The sequence below is a fragment of the Elephantulus edwardii genome, unplaced genomic scaffold (genome assembly GCF_000299155.1).
Source record: "Elephantulus edwardii isolate Elephantulus edwardi_28Jun2011 unplaced genomic scaffold, EleEdw1.0 scaffold00118, whole genome shotgun sequence".
NCBI lineage: Eukaryota > Metazoa > Chordata > Mammalia > Macroscelidea > Macroscelididae > Elephantulus > Elephantulus edwardii.
The window spans coordinates 5,685,172-5,707,958 of NW_006399868.1; the positions used below are offsets into that span (position 1 = coordinate 5,685,172).

Genomic DNA, 22,787 nt, shown 5'->3' on the forward strand with positions numbered 1-22,787 from the left:
GGCATGCCAGCAGTCATGGAAATGGGCAGTAGTTTGTTATTGTCTGTAAATCACCCTGAGTCAGAGTCTTATAGCAACTAACAATAGTGTGAGAGGGAACACAGGCATCAGATGTTAAAGGGAGTACGACTGTCATCTTTACAAGGTGGAGGGAATATTAAGACTATGAACGTATATGTAAAACCATCTTTGTAAATAAAGAACTGTTACAAAAAGTCATAATATTTTCAGTGTTTAGACAAAAAGATAATCAAACAGAAAATTAAAATGCATGCTAATTCCTTCTGAACCCTCATTTTTACAACTGTCTAATAAATCTATTCAATTTCAACTATTTCCCATCTTTTCAGGACAGTCAGTATGACAGTTACTACAATGATTGTTACTTCACTACTCATAATCAAATAGCTTACTATTTTTATTTTTTACATTAAATCCTTGAAGCTACTTTTAGTGTCTCTTACCCCCTCTGGATCCAAGTATCTCTTGGCTGTATGTTTTGTCTCCCTTTCAGCATTACCCTAAGCCTGGTTATTATTGCTTCCCTCTTAAGCTATTTTAATAGCTCCTTAGCTCATGTCCTGCTTCTAGCTTCTCAACCCTTAAATCCTTCCTTCCCTTAAATTGCTTTTGAAAAGCTGAGCACCATTTTTTAACCATTCCAAGTAGTTTTCAGTAATCCACATTATAACTAAAGGCATAAAGCAGAGTGACAGAAGGAAGAAAAATTAATATTTTACAATTCTGTGATTATATACTTAGAAATTCCAGGAGAATTCATCTTTAGTTGCTAGAATTAATGAGGTCTTTGAATAATGAAAGCTACAAATTCAAGATTAAAATTCATAATTTCACAACTCCTTAGGAGAACAGTTGTGTGAGCTTGTGTGCTTCTATCCAACCACAAGGGTTTCTACCCCCGAGGACTGTGCCAGCATGATCTTATCAACCAGCTTGGCCTCTCGTCATGCCTAAAACACTCCATTTCAATGCACCATAGTTTATTGATTGAATAAATGCAGTCATACCTCAACTCCAAGTGGTTTTATGTCATAAAATTACAGTATCTCTTTTCTCTACTCTTGGAGAACGGGTTTGCTTACATTTATATAATGGTAAAATTTCTTTAAGGAACTTTGGAACTGATATACAAAAAACCTCAAAAGCCATGAAAATGAGTCTTTGGTTGGTATGCCTTCCACTCCTTCCTACATCTAGGAAAATATTATAACAAAATACAGCCATGTTGTTGACTGATTTGTGTTGCATATAAACTTACTCTGATGATGCTATCTCTAAACATTGCTTCACTATTGAATATTAGAGTTCCTGTGTCCATTTAGATTGGGAGATTTGTATAGAAATTAGATTGTTTCCTATCTGTGCACTGTGCAAACAGATGGAACAATGACAACATGAAGACAGTGAATCTGGCCTCTATTACCGCCACAAAAGGGAACTGTCCTCATCAGTAGCACAAAGACCTGCAAAGTAAGCCAAAGCTCCATGTACCTTCTTTTACTTCTAATCATTGGGTCTAAAATTTGTTGCCAAAGACTCACAGATGCTATTTGACTCATAGTTGAGGGTTTATTAGGAAAATAGGTTAGAGGTGAAGAAGACAAAGGACTTTGAGTGAACATCAGTATCAACAAAGATTCATGAAATACATTCCTCAGTTTGTTCAGTCAGCTTCTTAATAACCAAGTTAAAGTCCAGGTTTAGGCAAGCAACACAAAAGCGTCACCCTGTTGGTTTCCTCAGCCATTTATCAAGCTTTGCTCATTGCAGTCATAAGTCAGCTCTTCCTAATTTTGTGCAGCAAGCTTAAGCTTTGACTCTATCTCTGTCTCCAGGACTCCCATCCGGCTGTTCTTTGTCACAGTCTTTCCACAGTGTAGCCAGCTCTCTTCTTATGTTGATCCCATAGCTCTCAATAATGTAGGAAATGCTGATCGGTGGATACACCATGTGTTTACAATTGAGACAGCTGGAGACCATGCCCCCAGAATGGGGTAAGGCAATGGCCAGAAAAACTATTCAAAACTTCTGCCACCACCATGCCTGATAATTAGCTGGGTGACTTCTAATTTAGTGTCATGTAACCTTATTCCATTGCTCATTTCACCATCTAACACTGCAGGTATAACAGAAATTTGTTAAGTTTGAGTAAATTGTTTTCGTATTTGGTCTTGTTTTCATGTGTACTTGCTGTACTTGCCTGAGGGAGCTCTGCCGGCTTCATGAGTGAGGAGTCAGCCTGCCAACCCGCATACAACCTATCAGCTGCTTCATGGGAGAAGATGAACAGCCTCCTCCCATGAGATTTACAATATCTAAAACTTACCGCAGTGTCAACTGTGGCTTGATTGGGACTTGACAACACATAACAGCAACATTTCCCTGAGAGTAAATTAGAGACAATGAGAGGACAGCATATCTATTTGAAAGAGGTGTTATAAAAATTAAAACAGAAGTTCAGATAAATTTTTTATGGCTCTAATATATAAGAAAAACATTTATTTACACCATCAAGTGGGTAGAATTATCAGAGTACTTGCCCTCATATTTTAAGCACACTTTCTGAATACTAAGACTAAAGAAAACTCTATAATAGAAATATAAAATTATTATGATAAAACTGTAGTGTATTGGAACATTAAAGCAGAATCATTGGTATTTCTGTGCCTGTTTATGAACGATAGGATGATAATCTTCATAACCTGTTGTCTAGGGCTTCATCATTCACAACGGGTAAACACAAGCTGTACCGCTGTGAGAGAAAACTGGTGTCGATTTCACCTAGAATTCTTCCCTTTCTCATTTCCATGCCGTGATGGATGATTTAGGAACTTGCGTCTTTTATTTTTCCTTTGAGATAAGATAACCTTTTCTCTAACGTACTTCAGTTTTCAATATAAGCCCTCAGTTGAGATTAAATTTGGAATTTGGCTTTCCCAAAATACATTACCAAAGAGTTAGTGTGCAGTAAAGATGAGCATTTTAAAGCTGTATTTCCCGGGAAGGATAAGTGCACACGCTGTGTCTGGAAGGTGCTTGGCTTGTTTTGTGGTTTCTGCTCTCAAACTCTGAGGATAAAACAGCTAAAATTCATCTGTCTATTTTGTTGTTATATCCTCACAATCCCCTCAGATCCATCTACACTAACAAAAAGCCAAAGAAAGTTGAGAGTCTAATTGTAGAGCACTAACTTGATGACATTAGTAATTCCTCCAGCCCCCAGTCCTTGAGGGTAAGGAAGACAGAGTCTACGGGGTCCTTATAACTTACAGCTTAGCCGCACAGGTTTGTAAACTCCATCTACGTGAAGTAATGACTTGACTTCCTGAATTCCTTTGTAGTTCGTGAAATGTGTCCTTTTCCTGTTACGAGCAATAATAAGGGGCTCCTTACCAAAACCAGCTCTGGATTTCCATATTTCATAAAGTGCTGCTGATGTGTAGAAAAAGCTCAAACCAGTGATGATGTTTTAAATTTCTTTTTCATCCTCTGGTTAAATTTTCCTTTTGCACTTGTATTCAATTAGTCTTGTTCCTGAAGATATATGGTTCTCAAAATACAGAAGAGTTATTGCTTTCACACAACTGTGGAAAAGAATTGGGTTTTAAGGCTAAGATATGATCAGATTGATCTAGTCAGTGTAATTGGATGTTCTTTTGAATTTCTTATTGGATTTTATGCTTTGTTCATGCCTTGATCATCGTGGAGGCCTAAGTATGTGTTGCAGGAGAAACATGAGCTGTCTCCATGTGATTTACAGCCTCTGCAAACCTGCTGCAAAGTGAACTGTGAGCCTATTGCAATCCAACAGTCATTGGGCACCAACTTTCAGCTGTGTGTGCCGGTGTATAGGCTGTTAGCTATTTGTTAAGATAAAAACTTCCTTGTGTTAATAGTCAGATGTGATTATTTAGGACTTTCCAAAGGAATCAAACAATCTCCACTTTGTAAAGACAGTTGACTGTAAGGTAAATGTCAACATATGACAGACTTTCTCTAAGCCAAAGAGCCTGGTAACTTGGATGCATTTTCTGCTGTCCTTGGTTGATCGCTGTCAAAGCAGGGTTTTCAGAGCATGTCTTTGTCAAGGAGAACTTCCAGTGCTTCCACCATGGAATTTGTTTTGCTTTGTCACAGATAATATGCACTTTTCCCTCTGGCTGTTTCTGTATTTCCGGGAGGATTTGGTTATTGTGTAAAAAAAGGTGTCTGATCCAGAGGAAAACTCTAAAAGCAAAAAATCAATGTTAATAGCTAGAATGGACAAGTTACACAATTTTATTTTGAAGATAAGTATGTGGAAATGATTGATGTGGCTTGAGTTATGCTTAGACACCTGTGTTAGCCATGGAAGTACAACCACACAGTTATAAATAAGGGTTGGTAGCTTAAAGAAGCTTGGTTCAGGTAATTGTGCTACCAACATAAAGATACATGGTTCAAATCCACCAGCTGCACCACAGGCAGATGAGCAATCACCTCGCAGTTTATTGTCTGAAAACCCAGCGGAGGATCAGCTATTCTCGATTCCGACTCAGTGGCACACAACACACAGCTCAGGAGGATGCCTCAAGTGTGAACGTAAGTTCTGAAGTACTTAGCACATACACATAAGGCAGTTGACATTAAAGGGATAGTGAAGAACAACCCAGAGTTCGGAAACTGTATTTAATTCCCTGTCGGAGGCCCCTTTTAATCTGGCAGTTCTAGTCACTCATTCCGGAGGAGTCTCTTGTCATTTTATTGATCACTGCCTCTCCTTTTCAGTCTGTGCTTTGTCCTAGAACACCTGTAATTTGAGTATTTTGCCACCCACGTTAGCCTTGAATCCTTCAAAGTTTTGTGATTTCAATATCAGGAAAGTAAAACCCACCACATTGTGTGATAGTTTTCTGGTATAATTTTAATAAGGAGACGAAGTATCTTATTTATTTGAATTATTTATTTATTTGAATTGCCTTATCCTGTTTCCCATCCTGCAGCAAAGTCAGGTAAACATTGTGAAGGCAAAGAGATGCATTTGTTGTTTGTTTCATTATATTTCAAACAGCCAGGCACAGAGAAGGCACCTGGTAGATACCTCCTAATGTGATCTTATCTTTCACGGTTGTGAGTTTATAATTCACCTTTGCTTAAAATATCAAGGACAGGTATATTTTCTATAAAATTGTTTCTCATGTGCACCATCATGAACACTAGCTAGAATGTAGTTTTTATTTTAATGTACAAAATTATAAATAATTATTCCACTCCACTTTTATAAAGAAAATAGGCCTTTTATTTCTGCAGGATACTCATAGGTTGGCCTCAAATTAGATAAGTGTTCCTTTAAAAGAAAATAACCAAATATTAGACGTGATTAAAAGGGTTAAGATGCTTAAATCCAGACTAATTAAATACACTTTATTATTTCTATGGATTTTGGAAGAGTGGGAAGAAAATTAAGGTTAAGTTAATTAAAGATCAATACTAATTTTGATAAAATCTCTACAAACAAAATAGCAGGGATAGGATTAGAATGATTTTCAATCGATTTGCGTGCTCCTCCTATTTTCCTCGGTCAAAGTCAAAGACGTGTGCAAATGGCAACAACAGTAACTGCAGAGGGTCTCCTGGTTTAAGCAGTAATGGTACCATCTTAATGTCTTTTCTAAGTGCAGGGCTTGCGTTTTGGTATCAAGTCTCTAAATTTTACTTAGTGTTTCACCTGGACAATAAAAGAGATGCAGTGGCCTCATTTATTGTGTCACGCTGCTAACTGACTAGTCAGTAGTTCAAACCCACCAGCTGGTCTTTGGGAGAGAATTGAGGGCTCCCATGAAGACATTCAGCCTCAGAATCCAGTGGCAGGTCATCCTGAAGCCAATAGCAGTGGGTCTGGATGTTATCTTACCTCGATGTTATCAGGAAACTCTAACTGAGGAATCCAAAAGCCCTATGTCGACCCCTCCTCATTGGATCAGGAAATAATAATTGGTTAGAAATTGTGCTGCAACCCCAGAGACACGTGGTTTGAATCCACCAGCTGCTTTGTGGGAGAAAGAGGAACAATCTCCTCCTTTGTGATTTCCTGTCTCTGAAAACCTCCGGGAGGGTCAGCACAGAGTCGGTTCTGATTTGACAGCACACAACAACAGCAACCATGTTCAAATGCTTATTTTATTTCTAGTATGCTGACGTAAATATTTATTGTTTAAGCTTAAAGCATTCCTGCCATTGTTCGGAGTCCATTTGTGTCAGAACTGCTGCCTCGAGGTGGAGTCTGACTCTGCACCAGTGAGGACAGAGGAGACCTTGCTGCACTGCTCCCAGGCTGTGCTCCTTGAAAGAAGCAGGTTTCCACATCTTTCCACCAAGGAGTCGCACTGGGTTGAAAGCACTGTTATACAGCTGCCGAGTGAGCACTTTACCATCATATTACCAGGACTCAATACCATCCAGCTGGGACAGAGTCGTAGCTGACCTTGCACTGGGTGTCTGAGGCTGTGCACCCCACAGGAGGTGATTTCTCATCTTTAACTGCCAGCGAGGCACCACACGTGGGTTATCAGCACAACTCCTGAAGGACTACTCCACAAAGCATCTCCAGTTACGGTACCAGAAGCTCTGGTGGTCTAGTGGTAAGAAGCTGCACTTCAATTCTAAAGGCAGGAAGTTCAAATCTACCAGGTGTTCTAGAGGAGAAAGATGGACAGTCTCCTCCCGTGTGACTTACTGTCTCTGAAAACACACTGGAGGGCCAGCTGTGCATCAGTCAGTTCTGACCCCGTGACACACAGCAACAGCACCATATGCACATATGTGGATGCCTGTGCAAGTGCTGTCCTCATAGTAAACACTACTGAAATGCAGTTTCCAGCAAAGAGAGAGAAAATGAAGACTGTCCCAAGAACGTAAAACACACATATATGGAAGACTGTATTTCCCCACTGTAAATGAGGGAACCAGTAAAGTGTTAAAAACTGATTCCAGTAAAAGTCAAAATGGTTCCGATTTATAGAGATGGCATGAATGTTACGAGGAATTTCTAAGTAAATGTGGATCTGGCTTTTCTCCTTGAGGGAGGGCAATCATGTGACCACTCTGACAATTTATTTGCTTATTTCTGGAAAATTGTTTTGCACAGTTTTCACTTGTTAAACACTTACGGAGTTGTAAAATAGCCCACGGATAATCAAAGGCCGGAATCAGAGCCTCAAAGGGTTTGCTCTGAGCAAAACATATTTTTCCACTGGAGACAGCCAGTGATTTTTTTTTTTTTTACTTATTCCAAATAAAACTAACTTTTAATATTTTTCAAATTATTATCCTTGGGCTTAGGTATTTGGTACTTCATTCTGTGATCAGTGCTTCCCTTTCACATGCTGTTAGCTGTTAGAGCTTAGCTGTTAATAAGATTAGTTTATTTAGTATCCTGTTCTAAGGATCTCAAAGTCTGATGTAGTCAGACAGAAATGAAAGAATCAATCCCTTTTAGAAAACACCCGACCAACTGATAAGACATCTAGAGTTCTCCATTTTCTCCCATAAAATCAGTTTTCATCAATTCAATTCTCAGTTGTTATCAATTCAATTCCTACATGTAGTAACCTGAGAAAATAAAGCACAGCTGTCCCACAGAGTTCCTATGACTGTAAGTCTTTGTGGGAACAAACCACACCTTTCTGCACGGCGACAGGTAGATTCAAACCACTGACCTTTCAGTTAGCATTCAAAAACTGTAACAGTTTTGCCACCAGAACACGATGTCAACCTATGTTGCTGTTAGGTGCTGAAATTGTAACAGCCTAATTAAATGATTAAAGATACGGAATGGTAGGGTTTATGTTTTCTGGACAAATCTTTCTGTCTCTATTGAAGAAAATAACATTGTGCCCAAATTTGGATAGAGTTTCACGAGTCATGAAAATTTTAAACCGATAAAAGCCTCATAAAGTGATCAGAGAAGAGGAAGGTAAGAACATCAAATAATGGTGTGAATTAGAGATGATATGTTTTGATCGCTTTAGAATGTACATCATTGTATTCAATATACAGGGATATCACACTGAGATGCCTTGCTCAAGATAGTGGCTTATTTTTAAGTTTCTGGGTTTCGTTTTTATATGGTTAAAATAATCAGAAGAAGGGTTATAGTTTGGGTATATTTTTTCCAATGGTACAGTCTCATCTATTTACTGAGGAGAAATTTTAAGGTTTATATTGATTTGATCACACAGTAGGAGATATATTGAAAGATACAGATGTGCTTTGATCTATGAGACAGAGCTGGAATCGCTAGAGAAAGAAATGCTTTTAAGATGATAAGTCATCACAGAGCATTTGTACAAAAACAACATTCAGTATAAGATGATAAAAACACAAACCAAAAAACCATAACAACAATGCGTGTTCACACACACCCCTAGCCTGGATTATATGGTGCCATGGTTGCAGAGAACAGAATGAAGAATTTCCAGAGGGATTTAATTTGGATCAATTCCTGAAACATCAATAACAACATCAGTCTAAGGTGCAAGATCTAAAGAGAGGTCATCGAGCTTAATGAGACCATACTTGGCTGTAGACCAAAAGTAAAGCTCTGGGGAGGGAGCCAAATGCAGAGCAGTGGTTTTATCAAATGAATTCAGGAATGCATTTCCTCTTTGGTTTAGTATTGAAAAGAGCCGATTGTATTAGGGGAGCATCTCCTAGGACTCCACTATTTGTGGTACCTGCCCTGTTGAACTTACTGGATGAACAGAAGTTGACTTTTACAGTGTCATATGCCTGGATAGTGAGGGGAAAATGCAATTAAAATTAGTCTTTGTTTTATATTTGCACACAATATGGGAAGAAATAACTGTACTAATAATACTAATATAATTGTCATAACAAATATTTATATTGCAATCTGAACCAAGCACATTTCTGAGAGTTTAGTATTGATCATTAATTTACTCTGAGGGTCATTGTGCAGACAGGTACAGAAAGATAAGATTGTGGAGTATTATGAATTCTGCTTTAAGCTAATTTATCTTGGTTTGGACAATGGCCTGATGGTATAGCAGAAAAATGGCTGGTAGATGCATATGTCCCTGAGATCACAGAGTGTGCCTGCCCCTTCAAGAGTCACATGTGATGTTGGACTTTGGCCTGAAGTCTCTGCTCTTTTCCTTTCATATCAGTGTACCTTGGTAACAATAACAACCTTGCAATTAGTTTTTTTAAATATGGATTAAAGTTGTGTGTAAAATGATGGTCCGTACTTAGGTTTCAGTCAGAGGAACTTTCCTTATCACGTTGGTCATGTGTGCTTTCGTGTCAGAATCAACCCATAGCTGACCCCTCAGCAATTTTCAGAGGCAGTAAATCCCACAGGAGGAGATGTGTGTGCTTCTCCGATGGAGCAGCTGGTGGATACAAACCTAGGATAAGGGTTCTGGGAACATCCACGCTGATGTGGTTAGTTGCCCTCAAGTACCTTCCACATTACGGACACCCTTCACACAACAGAATGAAGCCCTGCCAGTCTGGCACCGCCCTCACAGTCGTTGCTGCATGCGAGCCTGTGTTAGCCACTGTGTCAACCCATGTCGTTGCTGTGTGCGAGCCTGTGTTAGCCACTGTGTCAACCCATGTCATTTAACGCCTTAGGTTCTTTTCAATGACCAGTGAGAGATGAATAATGAAGGAGGTGATATCTCCACTTGAAAATATTTCAACAAAGGGAGTGGCAGAGAGAGCTGCGTACCATGGAAGGGAGTGGACGTGTACAGATCAAGCGTGTGGATTATAGTCGAGAGTTCGCTTTCTTCGTATCAGAGGAAGAGTAGTGAGAAGTGAATTTGGAGAGATTGTGCCGACCTCAGTCGTCGAGGACCTTGAATGTTCTGCTTCCTTTTGGATTCCTTAGGTTAGACGTTTGCGAGTAATGGATCATTAACCATCTGTTTCTGTGCAGTCCATGCACCAAGAATGGTTCTCTGTTAATATCTTAAGCTTGGAGTTTATTATTATATGGATTTCAATATCACTAGTTATAAAAAACATTATTAGCACTTTGTTATTACCAAATATTATTACACACAGTAGGTCTGTCCGTTTGCATAAATTGGAGAGCATATACCTGTACACCTGGCCCTGCTAGTACAGTGCATAACAATGCAGGCTGCAGATCAGAAGTGTCCTCCCATAGAGATTTACAGCTTTGGAAAACCCGTAGAGGTTCACCACAGGAACAGCTCCGTGGCAGTGGACTTGGGGACCCTTTACAGAGAAAGTGGACACATTTCTGACTGGAAGTATTTGCGATTTTTTTTTTAATTTCTCAACTGCTAAAGCTTGTTATTCTTGGATCATAATCATAAAACACTCAAATGTCCTTATTTTATATTTTGGAAAATTTTATTTCAAGTAAACTGCTCTAATCTTTCAGTGCCTCAAATATGCCTGAGACTTCACAGGTAAGAAAACCTTTTCTAGAGTCCGTAGTTGCTGTAACTGGATGAAACTCAACTGTTAGACAAAGAAACTATGGTTCCAAACAGAGCAAGAACACAGAACATGGTTTAAAATCCGGAAAGGTGTGCATCAGGGCTCTATCCTTTCTCCATACCTATTCTGTTCATGTCTGTTTATTCTTTCTCCATACCTATTCTGGATGATATGAAGAATGTGAAATCAGGATCAAATGAAGACTCATCGACAACGTGTTATGCAGGTAACACAACATTGCTGAAAATGAGGAAGGCTTGCAACACTTACTGCAGAGGCTCAAAGAATACAGCTTTCAATACGAGTTACATCTTAACATCAAAAAAACACAAATCCTCACCACTAGACCAGAAGGCAATGTCACGAAAGGTGAAGAAGAGAAAGAAATTTTCAGTGCTTGGATCCACGTTCAACACACTTGGCACCAACAGCCAGGAAATTAAAAAATGTGTCAACATTTGGAAAGAATGTCTGCTGTCAAGGACTATTCCAAAGTGCTGAAAAGCAAAGATGTCAGTTTTGAAGACCATTGTGCACTTGGTCCAAACTAGAATCTTTTCAATTACTTGTTACGCAGCTGCAAGTTGGATATGAATAAAGATGGCAGAACTGATGTCTTTGAGTGTTGCCCTGGAGAAGAATAACCCATGGACTGCCAAAAAGTCAAACAAGTATGTCTTGGCAAAGAGGCAGTTAGGATGCATCGTGGAGACAAGTATAGTGAAACTTCTTCTCACAAACTTTGGGCATGTTGTTAGGAAGGACCACTCCTAGGAAAGAACATTATACCATGGAGTAGACTCTAGTGTGTCAGAGACGAGGAAGACAGCACAGGTTAGGACAGGGTTCGGATCTGTGGTTCATAGGGTCTCTGTGAGCCTTAGTTGAAGGCAAAAGAATAGCAGGTCAGATCCTTTCAGAGACTGTTTGGCAGTTAAACCTGGTGATCTACGTCTGAAAGGTCACAAATTTGCAAACCCCCTGGAACCACTGTACTCTGCACACATGGACTCACCTTGAGTCAGAAGTGACTTGACAGCTCACTCCAGGTCCCTGCATGAGCCTGGGACATCCTGGTGTGTGGATCAGTGCGACTCTGCCTTGATTCCAAGTTGTTATTTATTAGCAGTCCTGCTTATTATTTACTATTGTCTACAGGGTAACAGTGTGTACTTAAACTCCCCATTATCTGAATTTTCTAACAATATCTCACTTCATACATTAGATAGAATCATAAACATTACTTTTATTTCCTTCCGTCTCTTTTTCTTTTTTCTTTCCACAAGTGTTATTTTAAATTTTCTCTTTTTTGTTCATGCCTAGCATAGCTGTGCTAATTAAGTGAAGTAGTTACAGAAATGTCTTGCCTATCGAGAAATCAATAATGAGAAGGACAACAGGGATTGGAACTACTATGGGCTAGGAACATTCCATGGGGGTAAAAACTCTCCACTGCCCTGAACCTCTCACTGGAAAGTGAGTGTCTGGCTTATCCAAGTTTTTTCTGAAAATAATTTTTGCATAGTGATTCCTTTTGTCTATAATCTTGATTCTAAGCATTTCATACGAGCATACATACGAATAATTTTTGCTCTTTTTTTATCATCATCTGCAGGCAAGCAGTCATCATGCTTAATACTGAATTTCTTCGTAGCTTGGTATCAGCCAGATGTTTTACCTCATGTTGCCTTTCAGACACACTTTTAAAAAGTTGCAATAAATTAATTGCATTCATTTCTGCAGTAAATTTTAAATTACTTTTCCTGGGTCAAACTCTTACTTGAAAATAAATTACATGATAGCACTTTTGGCAGTGTCAGAATCTGATGAATATTATAAAAGTGGCTGTGGTTGTAAATTGGTGGGAAGGGAGGTGGTAAATTTGGTGCCCTGGTAGCACAGCAGCTAAAGTAGTTGGTTTGATTTAAAGGATCCAGTGTACGAGCTGCTTTGTGGGGAAAGAGGAGATGAATTTACTTTTGCAAAGATGTACTGGTTTCAAAGCCTTGGCAGCAGCGTGAGGAAGTTCTGTCCTGCCCTAGAGATCTGCTGGGAATTGGAATTGACCTCCAGGCAGTGGGATTGAGTGGGTGGAGATTTCTAAAATTTGGAAATGACATTTTTCTATATACAGTTTTATAAGTAACATGGGAGCAGTCTGAAAATGTTATATTGCAAGTTAAATATATGCATGTTTAGATTTTGTAAGTAAACAAGAATGCTCTGTTTTATTCTGCACATGGACTAACCTGATTTAACTGATGTTAATGCATCCCAGGTCTAGAACAGAGCAGAATATCTACCCCAAAGTTTTACAAGGACCCAAGTTTCTATAGGAACAGACTGCCCCGTCTTTGTTCCTCAGGGTAGCAAATGGGTTTAAACCACCAATCATTTTGGTTAGCAGCTTGACATTTTAGCCCTGGATCTACTAGTAGTTTCCAAAATGTAGGTGTTGGGTTTTATGACTAGGACCAAGAATCGAACACCATTCATTTTCACAAGATCTGGTCCCTTCTAAGAATGTTTGTCTAAACCGGGTCTAGATAGAACCACAAACATTCTACTTTTTTCAAAGGCAAAGTGGGCAACTCAAATTCTCTTTTAATAATATGTGCTTTCTAAATTCTCTTGGTCTTAGTCTTTTGTGCAAGAAATAGTATGAGCCTTTTCAGTGATTTAAGGATGTGCATACTGTAAGTAACGGGTGATTGTGACAAAGACTTTGTTGCGAGTAGAACAGGTTCAGTTTTAATGAGTGTGCAAATTCATGTGACATTGTAGCATACATGGGAATTCTCTGAAAGCTAGATGTTCATAGCCTGAGGTCTATCTGTGTTAGAAGCTAATTTTGAGTATTGATTTACATACCTCCCCCACTAGTGTTATCTAGAAATGGGCTGTGGAATCTCTTTATGTAACATACCATGGATCTCCAAGAAAACAAACAGGTCTCTCTTGGAGAAGATGAAACCAAGTTACAGGTCTCTCTTGGAGAAGATGAAACCAAGTTTCTCCATGGAAACTAGGATTTTGGAATTGCATCTCACATACTTTGGACATACGGCCAACAGGGACCATTCCTTGGGGAAGGACATCACTCTCAGAAGAGTGGAGCAATAGTGCAGGAGGGGAAGACCCCACATGAAATGGATTGATACAGTAACTGGGACAATGGGGGTAGGTGTATCTGAGTCAGTGCTGTTGTACATAGCAATGCTATGAGTCACGAACAACTCGACAGCACATAACAACAATAACAACAGTCTGTACATATCTGTACATATCCTATTTTATATTTAGATAACTGCGTTTCCTTATTTGCTTTCTTTAGCATCAAATCCTCTGTAGAGAATGAGCTGGATTATGTACATACCTACATCAGTACATGAACAGATGTGTACATATGTAATGGATGAACTTGGGTACAATTCTCAGTATTACATTGTAACCTATTTTCTAATATTCTTTCATTAAGTACTCACAAGTAAGTAAATCCAATGTACTTTATACTTAACAGTATTTTCCTTAAACTCATTGCCTGTTTCAGTGTTTTACATTTCTATTATTTCATGTAAAAGAAGCTTTGAGGAGAGTTATCCCTTGGTCAGGTTTGTGGAGTTTGTCTCTCCCTGTGGCTTTTCTAATGTAGATGGCTGGCTGTGCGAGAGGCGGGACTTCAGATGAGGTGTTAGCCTGTCCACCAAGGGATTGGCCAGTCTCAACTCTATAAAAGAGATTGGCTATCCTCCACAATTAGTTGAAGAGCTCTAACTGCAGGAATAAAAATTCTTCTCTCACCAGAAGGGATCCTTCCTGCACCAGAAGTAATTGAATTCTTTGCATAACCAGAGAAGAGAGACCTCCCCTAACCCTGTGAAATGTAGGACATTCTTCGAGATGACAGCACCAGCAATGGATGAACTGGAGAATTATGTGTGAGACAGGACTTTGGGGTGAGGGGAGCCAGTACTGAGAAGACTGAAAACTTTGTTGGACAATTTCAGGGAAGCCAATGTTGGCAGGACTGAAAACTCGGGAACACTTAGAGCAATGAGGCTCATGTGTCTGCATGTCCATTTTTGGAGCTGTCTTTACTGTATTCTTAATCTGCATTCTAACCATTTAACTCCCCCAATATGGCTATGTGATATTTTCTTGAGTTACCATATTGGGTTTTGGACCCAGCCAAACAGTAAGATTGGTGTTGATTTGAGTGCCAAAGGGGCCCTTTAGAGTAGTGAGAGAAGATCTTCACCCTGAAACCCACAGCGTCCCTTTTCAGCAGGAAGTAGCTAAGAGAATACGCCATCCCCTTTCCCTTATGAATCGGGGTGAAGTCTCTCTCAGGGAGGAGTGATAGGGAGTGGCAAAGGACACACTGACAAAGGAGATTAATCAGAACTGGCTTTGACAAGCACTGTGGCAATTGGACAATTAAAACAGACGAGGAGGGTAGAGAGAATGGTGCAGCAATGAAGGAATGAAAACCCAAAATCCCTGTAAATGTTCATTAAAACTAATAAAATTTAATAATTAAAAAAAAAGGAGGCATGGGAGTGTGTGTGTGGGGTGGGGACATGTCTGGCCTCATGGGAATTGGTTCTGTGTTACTGATACTGTGGACTGGGATAGTTTCCCCCTGTGAAGCTGGTAAAGGTCAGATATGATGCTCTTTTTTCAGGTTGAAGTTCATAAAAAGTTCATTCTCCATAATCATATAAGAAGGAGAAGGGTGATGTTACCACAAACTTGTCCATGTTGTATGTCTAAGTCCTGTCTTCACAATTGGTGCTTCTCTTGGGCAGCATTTGAATTGCCTTTTAATTTTTCTCCCTCAAATTACCACAATTGAGTCTCTCATTTTAAGGAAATGTTTCATTGTTGGAGTTGATTTGTGACTTAGTAGACCCTGGACATCAAAGAGTAACTGGTAGTTTCTCAACTTTACCTGGACTGTAATCTTTAGAATTAGATCTCCAAGCCTTTACATGGTGGAGCTGATGGGTCCATCAATCACTGTGTTACCAGCCAGGAGGAAGCAACTTTTTCTTCCTGGAGATCCCCGAGGAAGTATTTATCATTTTAATCTTCTAGAAAAGTTAGTCAAAGAGAAGACTCTGGAATAAACCTATAAACCACCTAATAAAAAGAATAAAAAGAGGATATAAAGCATCTGTTGGTGAAGGTATTGTCAAAGACAGCTCATTGAAGAAAAGGGTGTCTCCAGGTGACCCAACCTTGCTCAGTTCACACCTACCTAGGAGCACCTGGGGCTTCAGGATCCTCACGTCATCTCACCATCAATGGAACTGACCTTTCAAATGGGAAATTGAGGAGAAAGTCTTCTTTTTCTGTACTTTTAACTCCAATAGCGAGTTAAACTTCATGACTGAAGAATGTGGCCTGATAAATTCTTAAATCTTTCCTTTGATGTTCACAACAGTGTATCAGAGGCCTGTAAGTCCCCAGCCTCTACACGGCAGCAGGTGGCACCCTTGTCACCGAGCCGGCACAGCAAGGCCCCTGATTGACGTCCTTGCTTATTATTTTTGAATGCTGAGGGTGCATTTTCCTAGCAAGGGCTTGCTCTGTTTATTGACATGCATAAATGAAATGCTCTGCTTTGCTGGCTGTTTAATTGCTAATTTAATTTTCCTAATGACTCTCGTTACAGGAACTGGACTTTGAAACCAAAACCAGTTACACGCTCCGGATAGAGGCGGCCAACAAAGACACTGACCCTCGGTTCCTGAGCTTGGGGCCGTTCAGTGACACAACCACGGTGAAGATCATTGTAGAGGACGTGGACGAGCCCCCCGTCTTCTCCTCCCCGCTGTACCCCATGGAGGTGTCGGAGGCCACTCAGGTGGGGAACATCATCGGCACTGTGGCGGCTCATGACCCGGACTCCTCCAACAGCCCTGTGAGGTAACGCTGCTGTTTCTCTGCTTCTGCCATGTCCTCAGGCGCCTCCTCTCAGAGCTCCTCTATCTCTCTGCTGAGGGAGGCCTTCTCTTCACCACAGATACAAATCGAGCCACTGAACAGAAATGGGATCAGAATAGCATTTGCAAGATTCACAAGTGTAGCTCTAAGACCAATATGAGGCAGTGGTTTTCTGGTGGCCTACTGGATAGGGAGTTGCCCTGCCAATTCAGAGGCCATAAGTTGAATCCAAACGATTTTAATCCACCACCTGCACCATGGGAGAAGGGTGAGCAGTCTCCTCCTGTGGGATTTATAGCCCCTGAGACCCTACTGAAGGGTCAAAAAGGAGTCAGTTCCTGCTTGAGAAATGAGTTTTGAGGTATTATCCACAAGTGGCAGCTGAGGTTCCTGGTAAACCAATTCTCTTGAGTCTCTTTCTACACAAACTGTATCAACAGATGAAATGCTGAATATTCTAATTATAAGATAAATACATCTATTAAGAACATGTTTCATAAACAAGTTAAATTAGGAATTGAATAAATTATTCTTAATATTGATTCGTTTGGATAATACCCGGGTTTTTTTACACTTTAATATTTTCATGTTGTTTTTGTTATGTGCCATTGAGTCACTTATGACTCATAGCGACCCTATATACAAGAGCCCTGAACTCTGTTCTGTCCTGTGCTAATCACACTGTCTCCGACACCCCCACCCTGATTACCACAGTCACTGAATCAATCCACCTCATAGAGGGTCTTCCCCTCCTGCGCCGTCCCTCCACCCTCCCAAGCATGACATCCCTCTCCAAGGACTCTTTGCAACATGTTCACAGTATTTCAGGTGAAGCCTCAGAATCCTTGCCTCCAAGGAGCAGCCCGGTTAGACCCTCTCCAGGATGAATCTGTTTGTTTTCTTAGCAGTCTATGGTGCATTCAATACTCTTCTCCATCCCCACATATATATGTCAATGCTTCCAAAAGTTAGTGACAGGACAGGACAGAGCAGAACTTGCCCACAGAGTTTCCAAGACTATACTCCTCCAGAAGTGGCTCTCAGTGGATAAGGAACTTTTAGAGTAATCTTTCTTTAGCAGGCCTGAGTCTGAAATGGATTGAGACAATGACTACAATGGATTCAAATGTAGCCCGTGATTTGAGTGTGGTACGTGGCAGAGTGTTATTTTGTTCTGTTTAACATAGAGTTGCTATGAGTTGAAACCAATTCAGTGGCACAAAGCAACAGCAGAACTGCCTCAGGACTAGAGATGTTATTATAAAAGTCTAGGACTAACAGAATGATGACATGTAAGCATTTCAGAATATCCCAATGTTGCATTTTCTTCTGCTTATCTTTCATTTATAGTTTAAATTTTATATATATATATATATATGAATATGCATGTGTAAGTATGATACTGATATCTATTTGAATGAATCTGACAAATTTAAAATGTGCTTTTTACTCATCCTTCATTTGAATTCATAAGTAGCACACACAATTTTCCGTGTGAGTTGCCTCTCACACTATTTTTCTTTATCCTTTTGTAGAGCTCAGGTAAGGAGGGCCTTCCTTACTGTGTTGTGGTACGAATCACATGCACCAGCTGTTTCACAGGAAAAAGATCGGCAGCCCCCTCCGATCCATGTGTATGCATACCACAAGTAAGCTCTGGTGCCCTAGTCACAGGATAGTTCACAGTAATCCGAAAGGCACAGAGTTTGAATCCACAATCTGCTTTGTGGGACAAGGATGGGCAGTTTTTTCCTATGTGATTAAATGCCTCTGAAAACCTGCCGGAGGGTCAGCTATAAGTTGGTTCTGACTCGATGATACACAACAACAACAACATACATACACACGTACATATGTATTTAGGGAGCTCTGATGGCTTAGTGGAAAGGAATTGCATTACCAACCTAAAGAATCACTGTTCAAACCCACCAGCTTCTCTGCAAGAGAAAATGAACAATCTCCATCCATGAGATTAACTGCTATTGAAAACTCCCTGGAGAGTCAACTATGAGTTGGTTCCAAGTTGATGGTACATAACAACAACATAGTGTAAATTTATGTATAATATTATATATTTTTTATATAGTACATTTATATAGATAATATATACATATATGGGGGCAGCTGTGCTGGTCTAGTCAGTGAGAAGATGCAATGCCAACCCACAGGTTCAGTCCACCAGTGGTTCCACCAGAGGAAGATGGACAGTATCCTCCTGTGTGACTTACAGCCTTAGGAAACCTCAGAGACTGGAGGAGCATCGCTGAGTCAGTTCTGACTTGAGAGCGAAGAGTTTGAGGTTTTTCTAAAGCTGTAATGTTTGTGTATTTATGTATCAGTATATACATACACACGTAGAGTGCGCAAAGATGAGATGCAGACTTAATAAGTGTCAAAAATGAAGTCATACTCATTGGTTCTCTGTGAAGAGTATCCACTTTCGGATCTCTGGATAGTTCTTCTATTTATTTTTTTAGCTTTTTTTTATTATTACTTTTAATACACATTTACAGAGGTTTTGAATTTCCATTCATTCATTGCCACACTTTTCTCCCTGCCCACCCCTCCTCACCAGCTCGCTCCCCCCTTTAAACTATTTCTAAAATCATAATCATCTGTTCACTGAAATACCCTGCACAGTGATTGAGTCTCTCCCACCTACCTGTATAACTCATCATCAAATCTGCTCACAGACTAACTCCCCGCCACCCCCAGTACATGCTGACCATCATAACTTGAAACTTTTCATATTTATTTTTGTGATGACATCCTACCACTTGGTGACTCACTGAAACCTCTTTATTCACCAACAATCAACTGCAGCACTCTTGTAGGCAGAGAAATACCAGCTGCTATGGGCATTCTGGGAGAGCTGGACTGTGAGGAGGACAGAAGAAGAATCAGCTCCTTTGAGCTGTGGTGCTGGAGAGGAATATTGAACATACAATGGACCACCAAGAAGACAAACAGGTCTGTCCTGTTTGCTCCAAGTTGCTCCTTGGTGGCAAAGATTTTGCAGCTCTGTCTCACATCTTGCTTGAAGTGCTGGAGAAGAAAACTCCAGATGAGATGGATTCATGAACACAGTGACTTTGGCGATGGGGTCAGATATGTCAGAATGATGACGTTGTCTCAGGATAGGTTCACGGCTGTTGTTCGTAGAGGCCCTGTCTGAGTCATAGTTGACTTGACAGCACATAACAAAAGCTGTGGTAGTTTAGTGGCAAAGAATCGCACTACCTATGTGAAAGTATGCAGTTTGAATCCACCAGTCCATGGTAGAAAGATGGACAGTGTTTCCCTTAGGCTTTACTGCCTCTAAAATCTCACTAGAGGACCAGCTATGGGCCAGCTCTGACTCGATGGTCCATAACAACAGTAGCAACTTCCATTTGGTTCAGTTGACTGACTGAAGGGGCAAAAAGAGAAAGTCGGTTTCAGGAAGTTGGGATTTTTGAGAAAGGAGAGAACATGCCAACACGTGTAATAATTTAGTTCCTCAATAGATGAGGGGATTTGAAGTGAGGGGCTTCAAACCACCTAAGGGCTCATCAGGAAGATCCACTGATCTCTTCCTACGAAGATTACAACCTAGGAAACCCCCGAGGGGCAGTTCTCCTCTGCATTTGGGGTCACAGAGAATCAGAAGCAGTGCAGCAGGACCTGATAACACCACCACCATCTGGACAGCTGTTACATCCAGTCAGCTGTTACATAGCCCGTCATTTCATTGCATTTTCTTCTTCTCCCAAATGGAAACAGGATGCTACAACCAAAGCTGGAGGTTACGATTAGGTGACACTTGTGAGAGCTCTGGTAATGTAGAGCATTATGTATTAGACTCCACCAAAAGTTCAGTGGTTCAAATCCACCAGCTCCATAGGAGGACAGTCAGGAGTCTTCCTCTCAATCTTACAGTCCCAGGAACCCGGGAGTTGGAGTTAGGAGCTAGTTGTAAGGCAGTGGGTTTGGCAGGCCTTTCAAGATACCTTAGCCAGTAAAAAAGAACTCTTTTTAAAAAAATCAGAAGCAAGTATTTGAGAACAAGTCGATACCTTTTCAGTCTTCTGTACTCTGGTGGCTTGACGGTAAGGAATTACACTGCCAACCCAAGGGCACTCAGTTCGAATCCATCGGCACTAGATGGACAGTCTCCTCCCATGGAGTTTCCTGCCCCTGAAAATCCACTGAAGAGTCAGCTAGGAGCTGGTTCTGGCTCGGCTGTACTCAAAAACAACAACTTGCTTATTTTGACCGTGGGCAGCAAGTAGTAGACTCTCTGTTGAACTTGGAAGGAAAGAGTGCTGCCGATGCTGACATTTTTCTGAGTGGTCAGAACTTGACCAGGTGGGTTTCTTGTCAACCAGAAGATAAAAATGATGAGAGCACCCTGGAGTATGCGGGACCATCCATCTCCCATGTCAGCATTGATGGACAGATCAATGCATCAGCGTGCCCTTACTAAGAATCTGCTCTCTGCCAAGTGCTGGGGGAAGTATTGACAGGGAAGCACGGATGAATAAAACATTTCTTCTGACCCCAAGGAACTTAAAATGGGCCGGAAGAAAATAAGAGCCCATAAAAAGTTAAACAATGTGTAAAGGAACGTGCCAGAGCCGTAACTGGCCAATTGTGAGATAAATAAGAATCAGTCGGGTGCCTGGCAGACTTCACGGAGTCTCAGGACGCAGGGCTTGGACAAGCCAAACAAACACCATGAAAAGACTGTTCCTGTTTTATTTTGTGTTTTTCTGGGAATCGGATGCTTTGTTACCAACTCACAAATTCATTCCTGTAGCAGATCAGCAGGTCCCAAATCCCAACACGAAAAGTAGCCAATGCATTTAAAACATGATATTATTGCAAATCAGACCATATTTGAAGAGAGTGAAATCAGAAATCCTTTTTCAACATGTTTAACAATTGAAGAGAAGAACAAATTTTTTTTTCTGATGTATACAACAATTTGAGCGTAGAACTGTATTCGTGTTCATTTTCAAGGATACTCAGGTACCAATATTTACCTGTGGGCTCTTTGGCATTTCTGAGATTGTATGTTCTCAGATAAAAGGTGATAAAATCAGATCAAATGTTACATTATGGAGTGTGACAAGTAGGCACACATTTGGGGTGTTTGAATAATTCAGTGCATGTTTTTCAAAGTAGTTTGTATGCCTGCATATATTTGTACATATTTTTAATCTAAATTATTTGTGTCTGACTCTTAAGAGAAATTTAACAAGCTGGGAACATGTAGGTTGAAAAAAACAGTTTTAACAATAGAATTGTTTAATTAGAGAAGTAGCAAGTGTCAGTTCTGTGGAGAGAATATGAGCTGTCTTGTCTTCCAGAAGCTTCTTGCTTTAACAGAATTCTCACTAAAGATTAAAGAACATGTATATGTAGGCATGATGACAATCTAAAATGTGTGTGTGTATGGGAAAGGTCATGTGTACACAGTGATGTACTTCACCTCCAGAAATAATTTTCACAATGTGTTAAGTAGGAAGTTGCTAATTTATTTGACTCATTTTTTCCATCTCTCATTATAATACCCACGAATTAAAATTCTCATCCCAAAGAGTTAGCTTTTTTGGAAGATTTTAGATAAAATGGATGATTGAAAGTGCATTTCTTGTGGTTAGTTTCTTACAGTGTTCTCCAACACTTCAAATGCTTGTAGAACAGTTTCATTAGAAAGTTCACTGAATGAGAATAGACCCATAGCTGACCGTCCAGCAGGTTTTTCAGGACTTGTAGATTGCACGGAGAGTGCGCATCGTTCTCCCATGATTAGCAATGACATGGAAAAATCCATAACCCTTTTGCAGTAAGTCATAGAGGAACGTTTGGCAGGTTAAAGGTTGAGTTAGTAATTCAGATTTATCCTCTGCAGTAGTATTCTTTGATTTCACTCAAAAGAACTTTGCCATAGATAATGGGGGGGGGGGAGTATTAGAATAATTTAAGGATGTTTGTAGAATATAAGGAGAAGTTGAGTAGCCTGTGTTCACAGAACAGGAGTGAAGTTTCCTGAAATGGAAAGACTAGGAATGAAGAGACCATCATTCAGATGCAGCCATGGGATGGACCAGCCCTACTTTTTCCTCTCTGACTTAGAATCTCATAAGAAATGAGTGTCCCCTGAGGAAATCAGGCTGCCATGATCAGAAGAAAGTTTGAAGCTATGAATAGGATACCTGATGTCCCTTATTACACAACTGAATTGTTATTTCTCATTACAACCTTATAAAGCAAATGTACACCCAGGTACTATTTCCCTGTTCAGATTACTAGTATATATAGTTTTGGATAGTTCAGCCTATATTCTCCTTATTGAA

General features: G+C 40.2%; 1 protein-coding gene across 1 annotated transcript in view; it reads left to right on the plus strand.

Annotated features, from left to right (window-relative positions):
• Positions 1–22,787, plus strand: part of CDH7 (cadherin 7, type 2) — a 152,698-nt gene that overhangs the window by 98,392 nt on the left and 31,519 nt on the right. Inside the window, exon 6 of the mRNA XM_006892742.1 lies at positions 16,175–16,428. Within this exon, the coding sequence (XP_006892804.1) occupies positions 16,175–16,428 (254 nt within the window). The remainder of the gene's footprint in view (positions 1–16,174; positions 16,429–22,787) is intronic.